Source organism: Somniosus microcephalus, chromosome 6 (assembly GCF_052327205.1).
Source record: "Somniosus microcephalus isolate GS21.2 chromosome 6, FLI_Smic_1.0, whole genome shotgun sequence".
NCBI classification, from domain to species: domain Eukaryota; kingdom Metazoa; phylum Chordata; class Chondrichthyes; order Squaliformes; family Somniosidae; genus Somniosus; species Somniosus microcephalus.
Genome location: NC_140992.1, coordinates 83,192,820 through 83,213,308, shown reverse-complemented (window position 1 = coordinate 83,213,308; position 20,489 = coordinate 83,192,820). Strand labels below are relative to the sequence as shown.

The 20,489-nt window shown below is 42.4% G+C and overlaps 1 protein-coding gene across 7 annotated transcripts in view; it reads right to left on the bottom strand.

Annotated features, from left to right (window-relative positions):
• The window catches only part of dock10 (dedicator of cytokinesis 10), a 300,424-nt gene that overhangs the window by 48,151 nt on the left and 231,784 nt on the right, over nt 1-20,489 (bottom strand). For 6 of the 7 annotated variants that reach the window (XM_085990455.1, XM_085990451.1, XM_085990453.1 and 3 more), the window contains exons 42-49: nt 19,667-19,849; nt 17,698-17,808; nt 16,897-17,112; nt 13,198-13,255; nt 6,784-6,882; nt 5,051-5,157; nt 2,034-2,156; nt 797-910 (exon numbers count right to left, since the gene is read on the bottom strand). In XM_085990455.1, the coding sequence (XP_085846581.1) occupies nt 797-910; nt 2,034-2,156; nt 5,051-5,157; nt 6,784-6,882; nt 13,198-13,255; nt 16,897-17,112; nt 17,698-17,808; nt 19,667-19,849 (1,011 nt within the window). The remainder of the gene's footprint in view (nt 1-796; nt 911-2,033; nt 2,157-5,050; nt 5,158-6,783; nt 6,883-13,197; nt 13,256-16,896; nt 17,113-17,697; nt 17,809-19,666; nt 19,850-20,489) is intronic. The other variant, XM_085990458.1, reaches the window with a different exon arrangement.

Sequence of the window (20,489 nt, the reverse complement as noted above, 5' to 3'; positions counted from 1 at the left end):
TGTTTGGCAGTGGGCTGCACACATCACATTTTAGCCTGGTCAAAATACCAGGTTAAACTACAGTTGTTATGGTCACTACCTAGATTAGTCCTAGGTGTTATTACATTTACACTAACTCTCCAGACCTATTATTGGATCATATACCACCTTTAAGACACGGGTCCAGGCAGATATTCAAGAAGCTTCTAGTTATTTGTTAAAATTGTGCTCCATAATGTCAAGGTGATTCTTCAAAATACTCACTTGTGATGAGCAACAATAGATTGTATGGGATCATACAGAATCTGATGTTAGATTCTGAAGCTGCATCAAAGGATACAAGAACTTCAATATTGTATATGGAAATAGAACTGACTGGGAAGTTTGTCAGAGATTAATAGCTTCTGTGTTGTCATGGGTCAGTGGAATTTAGCACAGAAACAAAATGTCTTTTCTAGAATAGAACGTAGATAGCTGAAGAAATACAATCTGCGTTTAGGAACAGTGTTTCATTAAGTATTTCAAATTCTAAATGAAAAGATAAGCGTAAAGTACGATCAAAATATTTATAAAAGCAATTCATGCAGACTGTATACATCAGGGTGCAGATAATCATAAAATTACTGCTCTGGATGCAAAATAACACCGCAAGGAACATTTATTGTATTTTTTAAAAATTGTTTAAAATTGCATTTGAGACTGGGCTTGATGTGGAATACATTCGTAGTTTCACTGCTGTGCAAAGCGTACAAATGAATAAAAACAATGTCCAGAACCAGGAATTATATTCAATGTCACATTACCACATTGCACTTACCTGTCCATAAAAAGCAACTCGGTAGTATCTTCCAAACAAACGCTTTTCCGAATGCACAACCTCTGTGATCTTAAGATAGGATCGATGAATGTTGTAGTATAGTCCTGACAATCTCTGTGGTGAATAAAATGTTTATAGAAATATTTTATCTGGGGAAAAATCTGCATGGTTTGACAGCATGGATAATGCTCACAACCATTAACATGTAACAGCACAACATAAAAAGTGGTGGGAATCAGGTGAAATTTCTGTAAGATGCTTGTTTATTAATAAGATTTGTCAATATTAAACAAAGATCTCAAATTATACATATTAGAAAAGGATGGTTTCCTGTTTCATTGCCCAGCAGCTCATAGATGTTAAAAATACAAACTTCTTTTTCATTCCGCACATACATATGGCCACAACACAAATTTCCTAGAATCATCTAGCACAGAATAAGACCATTTAGAACTCTTTGAAAGAACTATCCAATTCATCTCACTCCCCTGCTCTTTCCCCATAGCCCTACAAATTATTCCTTTTCAAGTATATATCCCAGTCCCATTGAAAGTTACTACTGAATCTGCTTCCACCACTCCTTTAGGCAGTGCATTCTAGATCATAACAACTCATCCGTAAAAAAAATTCTCCTCATCTCCCTCCTGATTCTTTTGTCAATTATCTTAAATCGGTGTCCTTTGGTTACTGACCAAACGAAATTTGGTATTTTTTTTTAAATTAGTCAAAAGAGGAGTTTAGATTTTGCCTGAGAAGTATGGAGAGCTAAGGAGAGAAAGGGAAATAGAGTGAAAGAGACACAGAAAGAGAGAGGGAGAAAGAGAGAGAGAGAGAAAGAGAGAGAATGTATATTAAAAAATGGCAGTGATTTATAAAATTTTATGCTGGTTGCCTGAAGGAGTTCCTTCAGAGTTAATAAGATAGTTCTTTGATTTCCTGTCATCTTGCAGTTCTACAGTGCACAAGGAATATTTCAGACTAAACTTTCAAACCTAAGAGAACTCCCTCAGGCAAACATTATAAACTTATATTAAAGGTCTAAGTTCCCTATCTCCAGCAATATACAGCTTTTTTTTAGGATTAAAAATGGTAACAGTATACAATGTTGTGATGAGAGAAAATAACTTCATGGTCAAAAAACATGTGCAGTTATGGATGCATATTAGTGAAAAAAGTTCTTTTCTGTAAAAGCACAGATCGTGTTATCAAATACTGATAAGCAAAGATTACAATGCACCTTAAAATCTCTCTTTTTCTCATAAACCAAAATAACAGGCTTGTAGACAGCTGCAATAAGTTCATGCCGTTCAGATTTCCACAGGTAATCAACGCATGCTTCCAGTTGCTCCACGAGAGTATCCTATTCACAAAGAAGAAAAATAAAGAATTAAAATCTTCATTACCTTGAAATTTACATTAACCTTATAAGATTATGACTGTTGTACCAATGAGGTGGAAAAATACATAAAGATAATGCTTGGGTGGAATGGATCCTTTGCCAGCATCTGTTGTTTCAATTTTCATGTATATTCTAATATTATCGGCATCAGTATCTCAAGTAAACGATGAGGATCATGAGCATCACTGAACTCTACACTTCATACTGACCAATGGGCACTCATCAAAGCCATGGGAAAATACTCCTAATGCCTAAAGGCAATGGGCTGCACGAGCTTTGGTTTCTAATGGTGGTTTTACATCATTGCAGTGCAGATGGCTCCCCATGTGTGGGTCCAATGCAGCCTATGGCACTACCAAAAGTAAACTTATCAGCTTCCATTCATATCTCTAGATCTGTTATCAATACTCCAGGCTCCCACAATGATCTTCCAAATACAGTTTAGCACATTATTATGCTTGTGCATTGACATAAAATTACCTCACAATGCATGGCCTACAGGATGGCTCACTGTCTTTCAGAAATTCATGTCCCAGATTTATTAAAATCGAAGAGGTGAATTTTCACTTTTACTGCCAAGCGGGAAACGGGTGGTGGAAGATTGGTTGATCATTTTACACCCCGCCCAATTTTCACTTCATTTCCATTGAATTGAAACTCACTAGTAGTTTGTTAAAGGCAATTTCCTATAGGCCCATTATAAGAGGCCATGTTCAGAAAATGGAGACTCCATCTTCTACATATGCATAGAATTGTATAAAAATTACAGCATGGAATTAGGTTGTTTGACCTAACCAGTCCATGCTCGTGTTTATCCTCCACATACACAGTACAAAGAAGGTTCACTTGGTTAATCCCGGGGATGAGGGGGTGGTCATATGAGGAGAGGTTGAGTAGATTGGGACTCTACTCATTGGAGTTCAGAAGAATGAGAGGCGATCTTATTGAAACATATAAGATTGTGAAGGGGCTTGATCGGGTGGATGCGGTGAGGATGTTCCCAATGATGGGTGAAACTAGAACTAGGGGGCATAATCTTAGATTAAGGGGCTGCTCTTTCAAAACTGAGATGAGGAGAAACTTCTTCACTCAGAGGGTGGTAGGTTTGTGGAATTTGCTGCCCCAGAAAGCTGTGGAAGCTACATCATTAAATAAAGTTAAAACAGAAATAGATAGTTTCCTAGAAGTAAAGGGAATTAAGGGTTACGGGGAGCGGGCAGGAAATTGGACATGAGTCTAGGTTTGGAATGGTCATGGTCCTGTGGGTAGTGGAGTGGGCCCAGGGGCCGTGTAGCCTGGTTCTGCTCCTACTTCTTGTGTTCTAATTCTGTGTTAGATTTCAGGAGATGGTTTTATTCCTGTTCCTGGCTGGGGTGGAGATTGCCTTTACAGAAGGTAAGTACTGTAGAAAATATAGGGACAGAGTGATCTCCTGGACGAGTTTCGATCGCCTAGATGGGTCGGAGAGGAATTTCCCAGATTTTTTCTCCCAAATTGGCCATTGGGTTTTTCATCTGGTTTTTCGCCTCTCCTGGGAGATCACATGGGTTCGGGTGGATGGAGAGTGATAGAAGATTTGAGGTTAGGATCAGATCAGCCATGATCTTATTGAATGGTGGAGCAGGCTCGAGGGGCCGATTGGCCTACTCCTGCTCCTATTTCTTATGTTCTTATGTTCATCAGTATTCCTAATCCCATTTGCTGACCCAATATTATTCCCCTTTCCTTCAACCATTTATTTAACCTATTCTGAAATGTTGACAAGGTCTCCGATTCGTTTGTTAACTGTGGTAATATATTCCATAGCCTCACAACACTGTATAAAAAAGTTTCTCCGGCTCTCTGTCCTAAACATAGAAGATAGGAGCAGGAGTAGGCCATTCGGCCCCTCGAGCCTGCTCTGCCATTTAATCAGATCATGGCTGATCATCCAAATTCAGTACCCTGTCCCTGGTTTCTCCCCCTATCCCTTGATCCCTTCAGCCAAAAGAAATATATCCAGCTCCTTCTTGAATATATTTAATGAATTGGCCGCAACTGCCTTCTGTGGTAGTGAATTCCACAGGTTCACCACTCTCTGGGTGAAGAAATTCCTCCTCATCTCAGTCCTAAATGGCTTACCCCTTATCCTTAGACTGGGACCCCTGGTTCTGGACTCCCCCGCCATCGGGAGCATCCTTCCTGCGTCCAGTCTGTCTAGTCCTGTTAGAATTTTTTAAGTTTCAATGAGATCCCCTCTCATTCTTCTAAAGTCTAGCGAATATAAGCCTAATCGACCCAATCTCCCCTCATACGTCATTCCTGCCATCCCAGATATCAGTCTGGTGAACCTTCGCTGCACTCCTTCCATGGCAAGAACATCCTTCCTCAGATAAGGTGACCAAAACTGCACACAATACTCAAGGTGTGGTCTCGCCAAGGCCCTGTACAACTGCAGCAAGACATCCTTGCTCCTGTACTCAAATCCTCTCGCTATGAAGGCCAACATACCACTTGCCTTCTTAACCGCCTGCGGCACCTGCATGCTTACCTTTAATTTAAATTTAATTTTTATATTAATGTCTTAACAGAAGCAGTGGTGGAAGTACAATAGCGTTCAAAAGGCAATTGAAGGGAAAACCAGGGAACAGGACTAAGTGGACAGCTGTTTTGGAGAGCCAACAAAGAAGCATTGGGACAAATTTTCTAGTTCTGTGATGTAGAATTCTATGATTCTATGACCTGAGCTATCTAGTTTCACAGTAAAAACTGAACTCAAACTTGCAACCACTGGAACGTGAAGCAAGCATTCTGTTGCATGACTGCTTTTCATCAACTCAAACAATTCTTTACACTAAGGTAGCAATGATTCCAACCTCAGTGTAAGGGGTGTCCTGCATTCCACAGTCTTCCTTCATTGCCCCCTCTTCTTTCACATTGGGGGTAATAGTCTGAAAAGCTGGCCAGCCCATTGAGAACAAGCCTAAGAGAAAATGTTATGCCAATTCAATTACATATATTTTTTATCTTGGTGAACATATTGATAAATGAAATAATTTCAAATAAGGATAACTGAAGACTACAGTATATTGCAAAGAAATATTTTAATTTATACTTTCTATTTTGATTACTAATATTTAATGTACTATCTAACTATTCATCTTTTGCTATAACAAAACTCAAGCACACATTCTATTAACCTCCAGTATTATTGCATTAACTTTGCAACAGAAACAGCTTATACTTAATGTATCATCATTTTATTCCCATTAATTGTTGGAGCATCTGTGAATTAGATTCACAGTCCAAAAAATTCAAAGGTGGCTCAAAATATTGTAGAATCAATAAATTCAGAAAAGTAGCACATGAAAAATTGTGACTGCTTCAGCTCAGTACACGGGATATGATTTGACACCATGACACTGACTATTATCGACCATAACATGCTCAATATTTGTGCCAGGGAAGACAGCTCTCCTCAATATCTGAGTCCTCACAAATGCAACAATACTTCTTTGATGATTTGCTGTTCTTTCTGAAGAACCATATCATTAGACATGCTGCTTTATATCGAGACCTGGTACACCTAACTACTTGAGTATCATCTCACAATAAACCAATGAAGTGTGAAATCCATCTAAGGGAATTCTTCAGTTGACAATTATTATCTAAAGATAATGGGGTAGATATTCATCTTGGGCAATAGTGCAAAATGGGAGATATCGCACGTGACGCCTGTTATATGACCTGCCCAGTATTATTCCGTTGATGATAGGATGGGGGTATGGGATTGTGAGCTTGCAACTTCCCCCCACAGTCAATCTTCTGACCTTAACCATGCTACAGAGGTCAGATTGTTCTTCACACATGGGAAAGCAAATAGAAAGATCAGTGACCAGTTTCACACACCTCTCAGCAGTTGGCTATAGAACAGGCCATCCTCTTAGCAAGAGAACATAAGTGACATGAGGCGACACAAGGGAGAATATAAAATAAACTACAAATATAAATACTCATGTTAATAACAAACATTTTAGGTGCTTGTGATACTAACAGTACCAATAATCAAGGTTAAAAACCTGCAGCATTCTTTAATTGCCAAATATTTGGTGACAAATTATCAAATTGATTAATTTTTTTCAGATCACAAAGAGGATTTTTTTTACTTGTTATGTAGAACAGTAAATATATTGTAATGCACTGCAAGTTCTGTTTGGCGGTGAAAGAGATTACTTTTTTTTACTAGTTCATAAACAAAGCCACTGCTACTTTTTGGGGTGGTGTTTACAAGTACTGACGACTGGCCCATCTCCTCCTTCTTACAAAAGCTAACAAAAGGGAAAATGAGTGTGTAATATTCACATGAGAGAAAAATAAAAAAAAGCAATTCATTAATAATAATGAAGCACATGAAATGTCAGAAAAACAAACCAGTTGACATGAATTTTAGCGTCCACTTGCTAAAGCTGTAAAGTATAAATTAGTGCTTGGATCTGTTTAAACATATTAGCAAGAAGTAATCATCAAAGACAGTAAAGCACTACAGTGTTAATGAAATATGCATGGAGTTGCCCTTGCACACATCACAAAGCATTGTTAGACAACTCACTTCTTCCTTCATGTGATGTTAGTAATTGGTTACTGTCAAGGTTATGTGATTCCTCAGAGAAGGTGGTTGATAAACGAGTCACTTCTGTTTTCCAATAACCTATAGCAAGGCAGTATTGTAATATGACACTACTGTTAGAGAAACACATATGATTTTAAAGGCTGTAAATACATTAAATAGATCCTGCAGTTGTGTCAAGAGAAACCTACACAAGATTTGCACCTGATTAATAATACCTTGAATTTGGACAGCTGTCATTTCATATGGCCTTTGGGGTAAGGAATTCAACCTCAGTTCGCTCAGTTTTTGAGCATAAAACAAGAGAAAACTTTACCAAAATCAGACCAGGATCTCCTGTGTCTGATCTGCACCTGGAATTCGGCGGCCACCATATTGGATTGGCCAACCGTTAATTGTCCCGGACAGCCACCTGAAAGTAGCAGGGGCCTAATCAGAATATTTAAATAAGGCTCCTGTGCCTGCTTTAGCAACCTTCTGAGATGTTGGTATGTGGCAGCGTCTGATTCACCCATTCTTCGGCTTGTCCAGCAAATCATGTTTGGGAACAGTCGGAAAGCAAGCTGCAGCAGCAGCATTTAACGGGCTCTTCACCTCCATTAAGGTAAGTCTTTACAGGCTGGTAGTGTGCTTTTGGGCAACTTTTCTGGCCATTTTGGCTGCGTTTTCATGTTGATAAGTTTTGGGGAGCGAGTATGGGGAGGTTCTGCAGTCTTCATAAGGATCGCCTTTAACACAATCTTAGAAGATGCTGCTTGGTCTGCTTTTGGGGTTGGAACATGAAGAGGGGGAGCAGCAGCAGCAGGGAAGGCAGCACAAACCAGGAGAGACTGCTGGAAGAGTGTGAAGGAGGGGCGGGCGCAGGAGGCCTTACACAATGTGTGTCTTCAGAAACTGCATATCTTGCACTGAATCTGACAGAGGAGCAGTGTGTCAGGCTGCACCAGGGTGGCAGTGACTGAACTATGTCACCTGTTGCAGCAACAATTGGAGCCCAGCACCAGGGCATGCACAGCACTGCCTATGGCTTTTAAGGTCAATGCTGCTCTCATATTTTATGCCTCTGGGTCATTTCAGCATGCGACAGGGGACACAAACTGTATAAGTCAGTTCCATCAGGCTAAGCAACATTTCATCACTTCCCCATGGAGGCTGCCAAGCAAGAAGAAAGCGCTGCGAGCAAATTGCCTATATTTCTGGATTTCCTCAGATTCAGCAGCTCATAGACTGCACTCAGCAATGTACTACAACAGGAAAAGCTTCCAGTTTTTGAATGTGCAACTCATGCGTGACCACAGGCAGAGAATTATGCAGTTCTGTGCCTGGTGTCATGGCAATAGTCATAATTCATTTATTCCACGTCAGTCCTCAATTCCCCCCACTCTTCCACCCAGACCATTGGGTAACAGGCTGGCTGCTTGCGCATAAGGGATATCCCTTGACCACCTGGCTCATGCCTCCTATCAGGAACCCAGGCACAGATGCAAAGGAGAACTACAATCAGAGCCATATCTCTACCAGAGCTTTCATAGGGATTTTAAAACAAAAAGTTCCACTGTCTGGACATACCTGGAGGTGTCCTTCAATACAGTTCTGAGTGAGTCTCAGGATTTGCCATCATGTATTACATGCTACACAACTTTGCTATTCAAAGAGGGCAAGCCTTGGAGCTGCCCGAGGAGGAAGAACTGGAGGAGGAAGATCAAGATGGAGACCAGGAAGCAGAAGGTCAAGAGGAAGAGCAAGGCCCAGAAATGCTGCCAGAGCTCTAAGGCAGCAAATAATTGATGAGACGCTCAGTTGAAGAATTCCTCCTCTTCCCAATTCAACAACAGTCCCTCCTACCATCTGACTCAGTCCTTACACCCATTATCTGAATGCCCTCAAACAATGCACCTTCATGGGTGTTGCACTTGCATTACTAGGACTATTAAGACCAACAGCAATCCAAAAACAAAGTTTACAGCACCAAGATACTTCATCGTTCTTTAATTCACAATTGCTTATATTGAGCACAGAGAACTAAAAAGCACCCTTGTGCAAAACCCAAGTGCCAAGTTCTGTGCTCATTTGCCTATTCCGATGTCCTTACAAGGTGGTTTCCTGGTGGCTAAATCAAGGGAACTGGAAGGCTGCTGATCATCCACAGTGGGCCTTTGCGAGGGCGACCTCAAGGAGCTCTGGCCATTGAGGTTCCTACTGCTGGCACTCAGTTTTGGCCGGGGTTGTCTGTCACCAACAAGGGCACTGATTGAGTGGCTGCCAGAGGAGCAGGCATGCTTTCATCCTGAGAGAGGAGAGCAAATACCTCAACTAAGGAACCAATACCACTGTCATGGGGCTACGCCTGAGCATTCCCACTGCACTGCGTGAGAACAGAGTGCAGGAGTGATGTGTTGCTCTTGAAGCCCCAATCCAAGCTCTCCTTATTGCTTTGAAAGTCAGAGGAGATGTTGAACCCTAGAATCAAGATGGCAGCAGTCTGAGCTCCTATCGAAGCTGTCAGAGATGTCATCAGAGACTCCATCACTGTTGACCCCACTGCAGTGTTCATGGTGCTGACCCCTTGCTTGATGCTTGACTGCATAATTTGATGCCATGCACAAAAGCTCCACAAAAGTTGGAGCTGCACTCTTCCATGTTCTCTGGCATTGTGCACAAGGTTGCTGGCAGGCATGCCAGTTCACTTAAAAATTCCTGGTGTACAGTTAACAGTCTACTTCTGTAGACTGGGCCATCAAAGCCTATATCTGTGCCATCTGCAGCAGGGCTAAGATGCGAGCTCACCCTCCAACGAGCTGATTCCTTCACCGTCCTATTACCCTGGCTTTTCTCCAGTCCACTTGTACAGGGTGAATCTCCGAGTGCAGACCCCTCTACCTGACCCTCTAAAGTGCATGTGGTGACAGTCTCTGAGCTAGTGCGTGCAAGTTAAAATCAAATGATGCTTCATCTTCTAGAGGGCTGTCCTATGGGCCTTAACCAATTTCTCCCACTTGAACTCATACTTTGCTGAATAAACAAGAAGTATACAAAATCTGATGGTAACTGCTGCTACTACTTTACATCAATTGTTTTAAAGACAGGTCATCTTAAATTAGTGATTTTAATCTTTTCATTGTCTCCTACTTGTTATCAACATTATGTTGCTCAATGGTATGATAGCAAAATTCTGCAGATGCTGGAAATCCGAAATAACAACGGAAAATGCTGGAAAAACTCAGCAGGCCAGGCAACATCCGTGGAGAGAAATTAGAGTCAACGTTTCGGGTGAACCCTTTTTCAAAACTGGAAAGGAAATTAAATAGATTGAAGGCAGGGCTGTGATAGAACAAAAGAAGTAAAGAGACATTAAGAGGTATTCAAAACCAGACGAGATGGTAATAGGACAAATGGAGACAAAAGATGGTTCAGATTAGGTGTGAAGTGTACTGGCAGAAAGAGAGACAGCTGCCATGTGGGAGAGAGAAAAAAAAAGGAAGGGGGGGGGGGAAAGGGAAAACCCAAAACAAAGGGGTGGGAAAAATATATAAGTAAAAATGTAATAGGGGCCGAGGTTATGATCTGAAATTGTTGAACTCGATATCGAGTCCGGAAGGCTGTAAAGTACCTAATCGGAAGATGAGGTGCTGTTCCTCGAGTTTACGTTGAGCTTCCGTGGAACAATGCAAGAGGCCAAGGACGGTGAGGTCCGAGTGGGAATGGAGCGGTGAATTAAAATGACAGACGACCGGAAGCTCGGGGTCACCCTTACGGACTGAACGGAGGTGTTCCGCAAAGCGGTCACCCAATCTGCGTTTGGTCTCCCCAATGTAGAGGAGACCGCATCGTGAGCAGCGAATACAGTATACTAGATTGCAAGAAGTACAAGTAAATCGCTGTTTCACCTGGAAGGGGTGTTTGGGGCCCTGGACAGTGGGAAGGGGGGAGGTATAGGGGCAGGTGTTACATCTCCTGCGCTTGCACGGGAAGGTGCCAGGCGAAGGGGAAGGGCTGTTGGGGGTGATAGAGGAGTGGGCTAGGGTGTCTCGGAGGGAGCGGTCCCTACGGAATGCTGAAAGGGGAGGGGAGGGGAAGATGCGTTTGGTGGTGGGATCACTTTGGAGGTAGCGGAAATGGCGGAGGATGATCCATTGAATGTGGAGGCTGGTGGGGTGAAAGGTGAGGACAAGGGGAACCCTATCATGGTTCCGGGAGGGAGGGGCAGGGGTGAGGGCAGAAGTGCGGGAGATAGAATGGACACGGTCGAGGGCCGTGTCAACCACGGTAGAGGGGAATCCTTGGTTGAGGGAAAAGGAAGACATGTCGGAAGCACTGGTGTGGAAGGTGGTATCGTCGGAGCAGATACGGCGGAGACGGAGAAACTGGGAGAATGGAATAGAGTCCTTACAGGAGCGGGGTGGGAGGAAGTGTAGTCCAGGTAGCTGTGTGAGTCAGTGGGCTTGTAGTGAATATTGGTCGATAACCTATCCCCAGAGATGGAGACGGAGAAGTCGAGGAAGGGAAGGGAAGAGTCAGAGATGGACCATGTGAAGGTGAGGGAAGGGTGGAAATTGGAGGCAAAGTGAATGAAATTGTCTAGTTCGGGGCGAGAGCAGGAAACGGCACTGATACAGTCATCAATGTATCGGAAAAAGAGGTGAGGGAGGGGACCTGAGTAGGACTGGAACAAAGAGTGTTCCACATATCCCACGAAAAGGCAGCCAAAGCTAGGACCCATGCGGGTACCCATAGCAACACCTTTGATTTGAAGGAAATGAGTGGAGTTAAAGGAGAAGTTGTTCAATGTGAGAACAAGTTCAGCCAGGCGGAGGAGGGTGGTGGTGGATGGGGACTGGTCGGGCCTCTGTTCAAGGAAGAAGCAGAGCGCCCTCAGGCCATCCTGGTGGGGGATGGAGGTGTAGAGGGATTGTACGTCCATGGTGAAAAGGAAGCGGTTGGGGCCAGGAAACTGGAAACTGTTAAAGTGGCGGAGAGCGTCCGAAGAGTCGTGGATGTAGGTGGGAAGAGACTGGACAAGGGGAGAAAAGATAGAGTTGAGATAGGAAGAGATAAGTTCCGTGGGGCTAGAACAGGCTGAAACGGTGGGTCTACCAGGGCAGTCCTGTTTGTGGATCTTGGGAAGGAGGTAGAAGCGGGCTGTGCGGGGTTGGGGAACTATGAGGTTGGTGGCCGCGGAGGGAAGATCTCCAGAGGAGATGAGGTCAGTGACAGTCTTGGAAATGGTAGTTTGATGTTCGGTAGTGGGGTCATGGTCCAGGTGGAGGTAGGAGGAGGTGTCGGAGAGTTGGCGTTCAGCTTCCGCGAGATAGAGGTCAGTTCGCCAAACAACAACAGCACTACCCTTGTCAGCGGGTTTACTGACAATGTCAGGGTTGGATCTAAGAGAATGGAGTGTTGCAAGTTCAGAGGGAGGTAGGTTGGAGTGAGTGAGGGGAGCAGAGAAATGGAGACAGCCGATGTCACGGCGGCAGTTAGCGATGGAAAGATCTAGAGAGGGTAAGACCTCCGTTCAGTCCGTAAGGGTGACCCCTGTCATTTTAATTCACCGCTCCAGTCCCACTCGGACCTCACCGTCCTTGGCCTCTTGCATTGTTCCATGGAAGCTCAACGTAAACTCGAGGAACAGCACCTCATCTTCCAATTAGGCACTTTGCAGACTACCGGTCTCAATATCGAGTTCAACAATTTCAGATCATAACCTCGGCCCCTATTACATTTTTACTTATATTTTTTTTCCACCCCTTTGTTTTGGGTTTTCCCTCCCCCCCCCATTCCTTTTTTTTCTCTCTCCCACATGGCAGCTGTCTCTTTCTGCCAGTACACTTCACACCTAATCTGAGCCATCTTTTGTCTCCACTTGTCCTATTACCATCTCATCTGGTTTTGAATACCTCTTAATGTCTCTTTACTTCTTTTGTTCTATCGCAGCCCTGCCTTTGATCTATTTCATTTCCTTTCCAGTTTTGAAAAAGGGTTCACCCGAAACGTCGACTCTAATTTCTCTCCACGGATGTTGCCTGGCCTGCTGAGTTTTTCCAGCATTTTCTGATGTTATTTATGTTGCTCAATCCTCATCAAAAGGTTAGGACCTGCTCCTAAGACTTTTCCTATAATACTCTTTGTTACCCATTAAGAGTGTGACAGTGGCCCAGGTGACTTGTCTACCAAAGTATTCTTCCTTCCTTGTCTCTGGGAACTGCTTAGCCTCCACTCAGCAAATACCTTCTAACAACCGCGTTAAGATAGGAATTCACCATCTGGACAAGTACAACTAATCCTATGTTTATAAACAGTTGTACTTTAACTATTTTTATGTTACAACATCTAGTATTTTGAGTGTTATACACTTTTTGGTTTGCAAGTTTATGTTTGATTTTTTATTTACTCACTTACCTCTTCTTTTCAGGTACTCTGATATAAGAGCAGCTACATGGATATAGCACATTGCAGCCTGCAACACCAGAAAATATGAATCAGAACTGCAAATGTTAGTTTTAAAAATGCTTTTTATGCTACTATATTCACCAGAAGAATATTCTGCTGACCAATGTAAAGACTTCACTAATTATGATTATGCAAATCCTCGTTGCTGTCTGAAGACACAAGAGTTGATTTTAACTCTGCCCAACTGGCAGAAATCAGGCAGACAGGCATTTAAGATGGTCACTGGAGGCTTTCCCTCCCTCAATCTCGCTACTTCTCACAGGTTTATAATTTTTAATTTTTAATTGTAATTTGAATCTGCTCTTTTGAGCAAGTGAGTGGGACACCAGCCGGAAGGCAGTGGGGTCATGTTTAAACATGCAGATCAGGCTCCAATATGTCATCAGGCCCGACTGCAATTTTAACCGGAGGCCTGAGCAGGGAATCCTGGCCAACCTGCCGTCAAGCAGAACCAAGGCCAGAAGAGGCCCAGAAAAGTTACTTTTAATTTTACTTTTTAGTTTTCCTGTGGGCCGGGAGGAGCATGACTGTTCCTCTGGATCCCACAAGGAAACTTAGAAACATAGAAACATAGAAGGTAGGAGCAGGAGTAGGCCATTCGGCCCCTCGAGCCTGTTCCGCCATTTAATGAGATCATGGCTGTTCATCCAAATTCAGTACCCTGTCCCTGCTTTCTCCCCATATCCCTTGATCCCTTTAACCTTAAGAAATATTAAATATATTCAAGAAGGAGTTGGATATAAGTTGGCCTCAACTGCCTTCTGTGGTAGAGAATTCCACAGGTTCACCACTCTCTGGGTGAAGAAATTCCTCCTCATCTCTGTCCTAAATGGCCTACCCCTTATCCTGAGACTGTGACCCCTGGTTCTGGACTCCCCTGCCATCAGGAACATCTATCCTGCATCTAGTCTGTTTATTCCTGGTAGAATTTTATAAGTTTCAATGAGATCCCCTCTCATTCTTCTAAACGCTAGCGAATATAAGCCTAATCGACTCAATCTCTCTTCATACGTCATTCCTGCCATCCCAGGTATCAGTCTGCTGAATCTTCGCTGCACTCCCTCCATGGCAAGAACATCCTTCCTCAGATAAGGTGACCAAAACTGCACACAATACTCAAGGTGTGGTCTCACCAAGGCCCTGTACAACTGCAGCAAGAAATCCTTGCTCCTGTACTCAAATCCTCTCGCTATGAAGGCCAACATACCATTTGCCTTCTTAACCGCCTGCTGCACCTGCATGCTTACCTTTAGCGACTGGTGCACAAGGACACCCAGTTCTCGTTGTACTTCCCCTTTTCCCAATCTATTGCCGGTCAGATAATCTGTCTTCCTGTTTTTGCCACCAAAGTGGATAACCTCGCACTTATCCACATTATACTGCATCTACCATGCATCTGCCCAATCACCCAACCTGTCCAAATCATACTGGAGTTTCTCTGCATCCTCCTCACAGCACACACGCCCACCCAGCTTTGTGTCGTCTGCAAACTTGGAGATATTACATCTAGTTCCCTCGTCTAGATCATTAATATATATTATGAATAGCTGGGGTCCTAGCACCGATCCCTGCAGTACCCCACTAGTCACTGCCTGCCACTCGGAAAAAGACCCATTTATTCCAACTCTTTGCTTCCTGTCTGCCAACCAGTTCTCTATCCAGGTCAGTACCTTACCCCCAATCCCATGTGCTTTAACTTTGCACACCAAACTCTTATGCGGGACCTTATCGAAAGCCTTCTGAAAGTCCAAATACACTACATCCACTGGTTCTCCCTTATCTATTCTGCCAGTTACATCCTCAAAAAATTCCAGTAGATTAGTCAAGCACGATTTATCTTTTGTAAATCCATGTTGATTTTGTCCGATCCTGTCACTGTTTTCCAAGTGCTCTGCTATTACATCTTTTATAATTCCCCGTTTTCTCTCTACCACCTTTTTTAAATAGTGGGGTTACATTAGCTACCCTCCAATCCATGGGAACTATTCCAGAGTCTATAGAATTTTGGAAGATGACCAGCATTGCATCTATTATTTCTCGGGCCGCTTCCTTAAGTACCCTAGGATGTAGATTATCAGGCCCTGGGGATTTATCGGCCTTCAATCCCGTCAATTTCCCTACAAATACTGATTTCATTCAATTCCTCCCTCTCATTAGACCCTATGTTCCCCGAAATCTCTGGAAGGTTATTTGTGTCCTCCTTGGACCTCCTCTGCCCCAAGCTTCCCTCACCCTCCTCTAACTGCGAGGCCCTGCCGTGACCCCCCCTAACCACTTACCTGACTGCCGGGGACTGTCCCCGTGGTGGCCTCCTGCCACCCAAAATTCTGCTCCCGCCTGGCTGGCCAGCTAGCCCTTCCTCTCGGGTTTGGGAGGGAGACTGACAGGGCACTTCTAGATGAGGCCTGGGATTTATAATCTCCTGGGCCTCACGCTGTAGAGGGCCGGATGTTTTTCCTATCCGCCTTGACCCCTGCCCGTACGACTCCCACCAGGAGTTAAAATCAGGGCTACAGTACAGATGTAAAATATCACACTAATCTTTTGTTGGGAGTAAGAATCACAAACAAAATAACTGACCAAATGGCACTAAAGAAACTAATAAATTAAATTAACAAATATGAAAGACCTTTTTTAATTGAAGCTAGACCATCTTCCTGTCACTTCTGAATATTACATGACAAACATTAGTGGGATAGAAATTGGTGAGCGTTGCACCTGTTTTTGAGCATAAGACAGGCGTAAAGCATACAAATTTAGCAGTTGGACAGCCTGCGCCCAATCTGCTCAGGCATTGGTCAGACTGCTGAATTTGTGGGGTCCATTTTTGAAGTATCACAGGTGAATGCCTAAAACAGGCATTAGGCCCTTGAATATGTTAATTAATGGCTCAACACATGTTGAAGAACTCCTTGATGAAACTGCTCGGTGATGAACAGGGTAGGCGTCCACTCAGGATTCTTCAGCGGCCACAGCAGTTTGCCCTGAGTATGTTGATGAGGCTCAAGGACCAATTTCCATTGATATTCAGGTATCTTGGTTTGTGCACTTGAGTCTGGGCCCAACTTATTTCTACCCTATTCTCTTTCCCTCATTAGGTCAACAGCAGGAATCAGGCATGATTATTGCTTTGACTATGAAGTTAATCTACCTCCATCCTGGCTGTTACTTGCAACAGAGTGCTAAAGTCTTGCAGGTATGTAGATGAAGTTACATCCAATTGTTGCTGCATGCATACTTAATTTTCTGTTGAGCTTGAAAACAAAAACACTCCCAGTGATTTTGGAAATGAAATTAAAAAGCATCATTATACTTGGGTGTAAGTCTGGTACTATAGTTACTGCTACATTTATAGTAACATGAGTCATGTTGTGAGGAAGTAGAAATTTGGCCAATACCATTATGCTTAGCAAACCACCAACAGTAATCACTCAGGTCTGTCCTTCAACCATGACATCTCTTGTGGGAAAAGCCTGGTCCAATAGAGCATCAATGAACTCAACGTATATTTTTTTTATTTTTTTTATAGACATTTCTTCATTCCCCCTCTTTCCCAAAGTCTTGATTGGAAAATATAATGTAGTATTTATTTTATTTTTTGACACGAACAGGTATAAATGCTTTAACAATTAAAATCATGTAAATTACCTCTGACACATCTCCATTTCGGATATGAATCTTTGCCATGCTCTCAAGCCAAGTCATTCGCAGTTCAGGAGTACTGGCATACGAGTTTGCTAGGCTGTACTGGAGGTCAATCAGCATTTCTGGATCCTTCTCATGCTCCTTCATCTGCGCTGTGGCCATTAACACGGTTCTTATTCGCTTCGTCAAGTCCTTCACTTCCACAGGAAACAAAGTGTTCTATAGGATAGGAACCAAAGAAAAAGTTACTTTACAGTCACATATTACAAGTATTTAACTATTCAAAACTTGTTCAGATCGGGCATACTCAAACCCCACATTTACAATAAAACTTAAGTTGCTGCATCACACCAATGGAAATGTTGGGACATTTGTTCTTAATTCCACACACGTCAAGTTCCAATCGTAGAATTCAGGTAGGCACTGAACAGACTATAGAAACCCAAGAAACATGCAGGATAAGTGTTAAATGAACCAATGTTCAAAATATGTATTAATAAAATTCAGCCTATCATAAAGGTGCTGTTATGTGGCTTTAACATTACTGTCAATCACTATTGAAGGCAAAGGTCAATGAATTAGGGGGCAGAAGAGAAGTAGCTGTTTAATTCAAAAAATTACAAAGACAGTTACAATATTTAATCTCTACAGTTATGGAGTGCAATAGCTTTACATGGCTGATACTGTGTCCCTCCCCGACACTGTTGTCTGTGATCATCGTTCTGCACATTTTATACACAGAATGAACATTCAATATCTTGCTTTCAAATAGAAGTTAAAAAGACTTTTCTAAACTTTGATTACCTTCATGGGCTTATCTCCATTTGCAAAATTGTTAATTATCGCCAGTGAGTGTTGAAATCGAGTGCCTCCCATCCCCACATCTGCTATCAGTTGACTTACGGCTTTGATAAGCTGCAAAGGAGATAAAAAGTATAAATCAACATTTCCCTGCACAGAGGCATGGTAATATATTAGGCCATAATAAAAAACATTCATTTTTCTTTTCAATATATTAATGAATTTAAGAATTAAACTGTCATGATTTTTTGATACCACTCTTAACAAACATCCTGAACATGTCTGATTGCATCCCCATCCCCACCTCCTCACTGGACTTCGTAAGTAACTGCTTTAAAAATTGAGACAAAAGGATAACAGATCAGATGGATTTATCAGCAGTAATGTGTATTTTTGCTGAATTTTAGGCACATTATTTAGTTTTAATTAGTTAGTTTGACAATCTGTTCCAGTTTTGAAGAATATAATTGTTTTACATCACCAAATGCCACTGTTATGAAGTAAGGACAACTAATATTGAATTACTGACAAAAGTTAAAATTATTTCAGTTGGAACTTTTGTTCATTAAGCAAAAGGTTTTATCTTCTGCAGACAAAAATATGAATTGGAGACCACCCAGTGAATTAATAAGGAAGGATCCAATTGAGGGACATCATAAACATGTGAGTAAAAGCTTATGTTTGCCATCTAAAGCCAGAATTTGGCTTTCTAACCAAAATTAATTGAGACGTATGTAGTAATGGTTGTTATACATAATATTCTATTTGCATAAACAAACAGTTGTATTTTTAGTGGTCCTAATGTTATTGACAGGCTATATGACATGGAACCTCAAGAAACGTCAGCCTAGAAATTGGTTGGCGCAAACCTGCTGGCATCAATCCCTATGCTAGAATGGACCGGCCCAAGGCCCACCCGATATTGGGCATCAGGCCTCATTTACATCAGACCAGCAAGCTACAGACATCTATTGGGGGTCCTCATGCAGCTTGTTGGCGAACAGGTTTTTAAATTTCGGTCAGGCAGGTTAGGCGAGTGGGGTAAGCGATCGGAAGAGAGGAGGGCGATCAGGAGCGGGATGGGGACTGGGAGGTGTCGACCGAGAGAGGGAGAGAGGCAGCAATCGGGAGGAGGAGGGAGGCAGTGACTGTGAGGAGAAGCAGTGCATGGCTCCTGCTCCTCCTAGCTCCTCATTAAGGCTAGTATTTTTGAAAAATTGACCTTCTTGGTGGTGGCCTGCAGTGGTCCCTTTAAAGACCCCTGGTTAGGCCGCAAGTAGCCCTGGTTTTCCTGAGCACAACTGGCCTAGCACTGGCTGTGTTCAGAGCAGCCCAATTTTACAATGAGGGCCTTAAACAGGCATTAGGCCCCTTATTTGCATATGCAAAGGACTTAACGCCTGTTTCAGGCGCGGGCCCTGGACACCTGGAACGGAATGTGCACCGCTCGCCATCTGCCATATTGGCCACTTTTGTGCCCCTTTTATGCCTGTAAATTTCTAAGCTATCAGCTGTATAACACAAGAGGAAAGATTTCCTCTGTGCAGTACATGTAACGAAATTGTACGGCATTTAGTGACACTTAATGTGCAGATGAAATTGCCTAGCAAGATGTCTGAACTCACTTTCTTGTTTTGTTGCTGAATTACAAAAAAAACAAAAATCGCATAAAAATATCAATACATAAAAAATATAATCGCTGTTCTGCTTATTGAGGACCTGAATCACTTGCTTTTGTTCCAAGCTTTCTTACAGTAATATGCTAAGATTGCAGCAAATAGCACAAGGCATAAAACATTAGTTGATCCATGACATGCTATTGGGTTAAGATTAGAACTGTTTTGAAATATTTTGAAACATACTTCTAGTTTTATACAATCTGTTTGCAATTATTATATTGGCAATTTGCATAGGGGACAACCTTTTAAAAATATTCAGCTTCAGTTTATAAAATGTCAGTAGTGACACTAACCTGGAGGTGAGACCTGACGATTGACTTCCCTTTTGCAAATTCAAAGTTCCTCCTCATGAAAGTGTAGAGCAAGGCACAAGCCTCGTTTTGGGTTAAACTTGACCTGTGGTTACAGCATTTTAGGATTTCGTAGCAGAGTGTACCGCAAAGCTCTGCTCGGCCTTGGAAGAAAGCTGAAGGGAACTGGTGAGAAGCAGAAGATGTGAAACCTTTTAGTGCTGCACAATATACATTCAACAATATCATACATATTCAACATCAACTGGCTGCATCATAACTCACTTCAAACATGCTTTAGGAACCAGAACAACTCTGAAGTTGCACAAAATTTGATCCATGCTATGTACTGTAAACACTGTGGTGTTGTTATAAATTGGCTATAACTGGGGTCCTAGATTGGAAAAGTCCCAAGAAGAAATACTGCCATATAATCCAATTCAAAAATGTTTTTTTTTTTTTAAAAAGGAAATATGCACTTGGTCCATATAAACCAAAAATAGAAAACGCAGGAAATGCAGGTCAGGGAGCATCAGTGGAAAGAACAGACAAGTTAACATTTCAGATGTGGGCCTTTCATCAGAACTGGAAGAAATTACAGATGAACAAAATTAAAAAGGAACAGAACAATGGGAAGTAAGAGGGGAAAAAACAACCTCACATACAAACAGCAGTGAAGCAGTGCTGGTGAGGTGGTCTGCACCATTGATGCCAGCCTGCTATTTTTTTCCACCAGGCTCTTGAGCCTGTTGTTCATGCTTTCCTTTCTACCTGTCTATCTCCTACCCATTTAGTGATTTACACAGTTTGTGTGTCTCATATATGT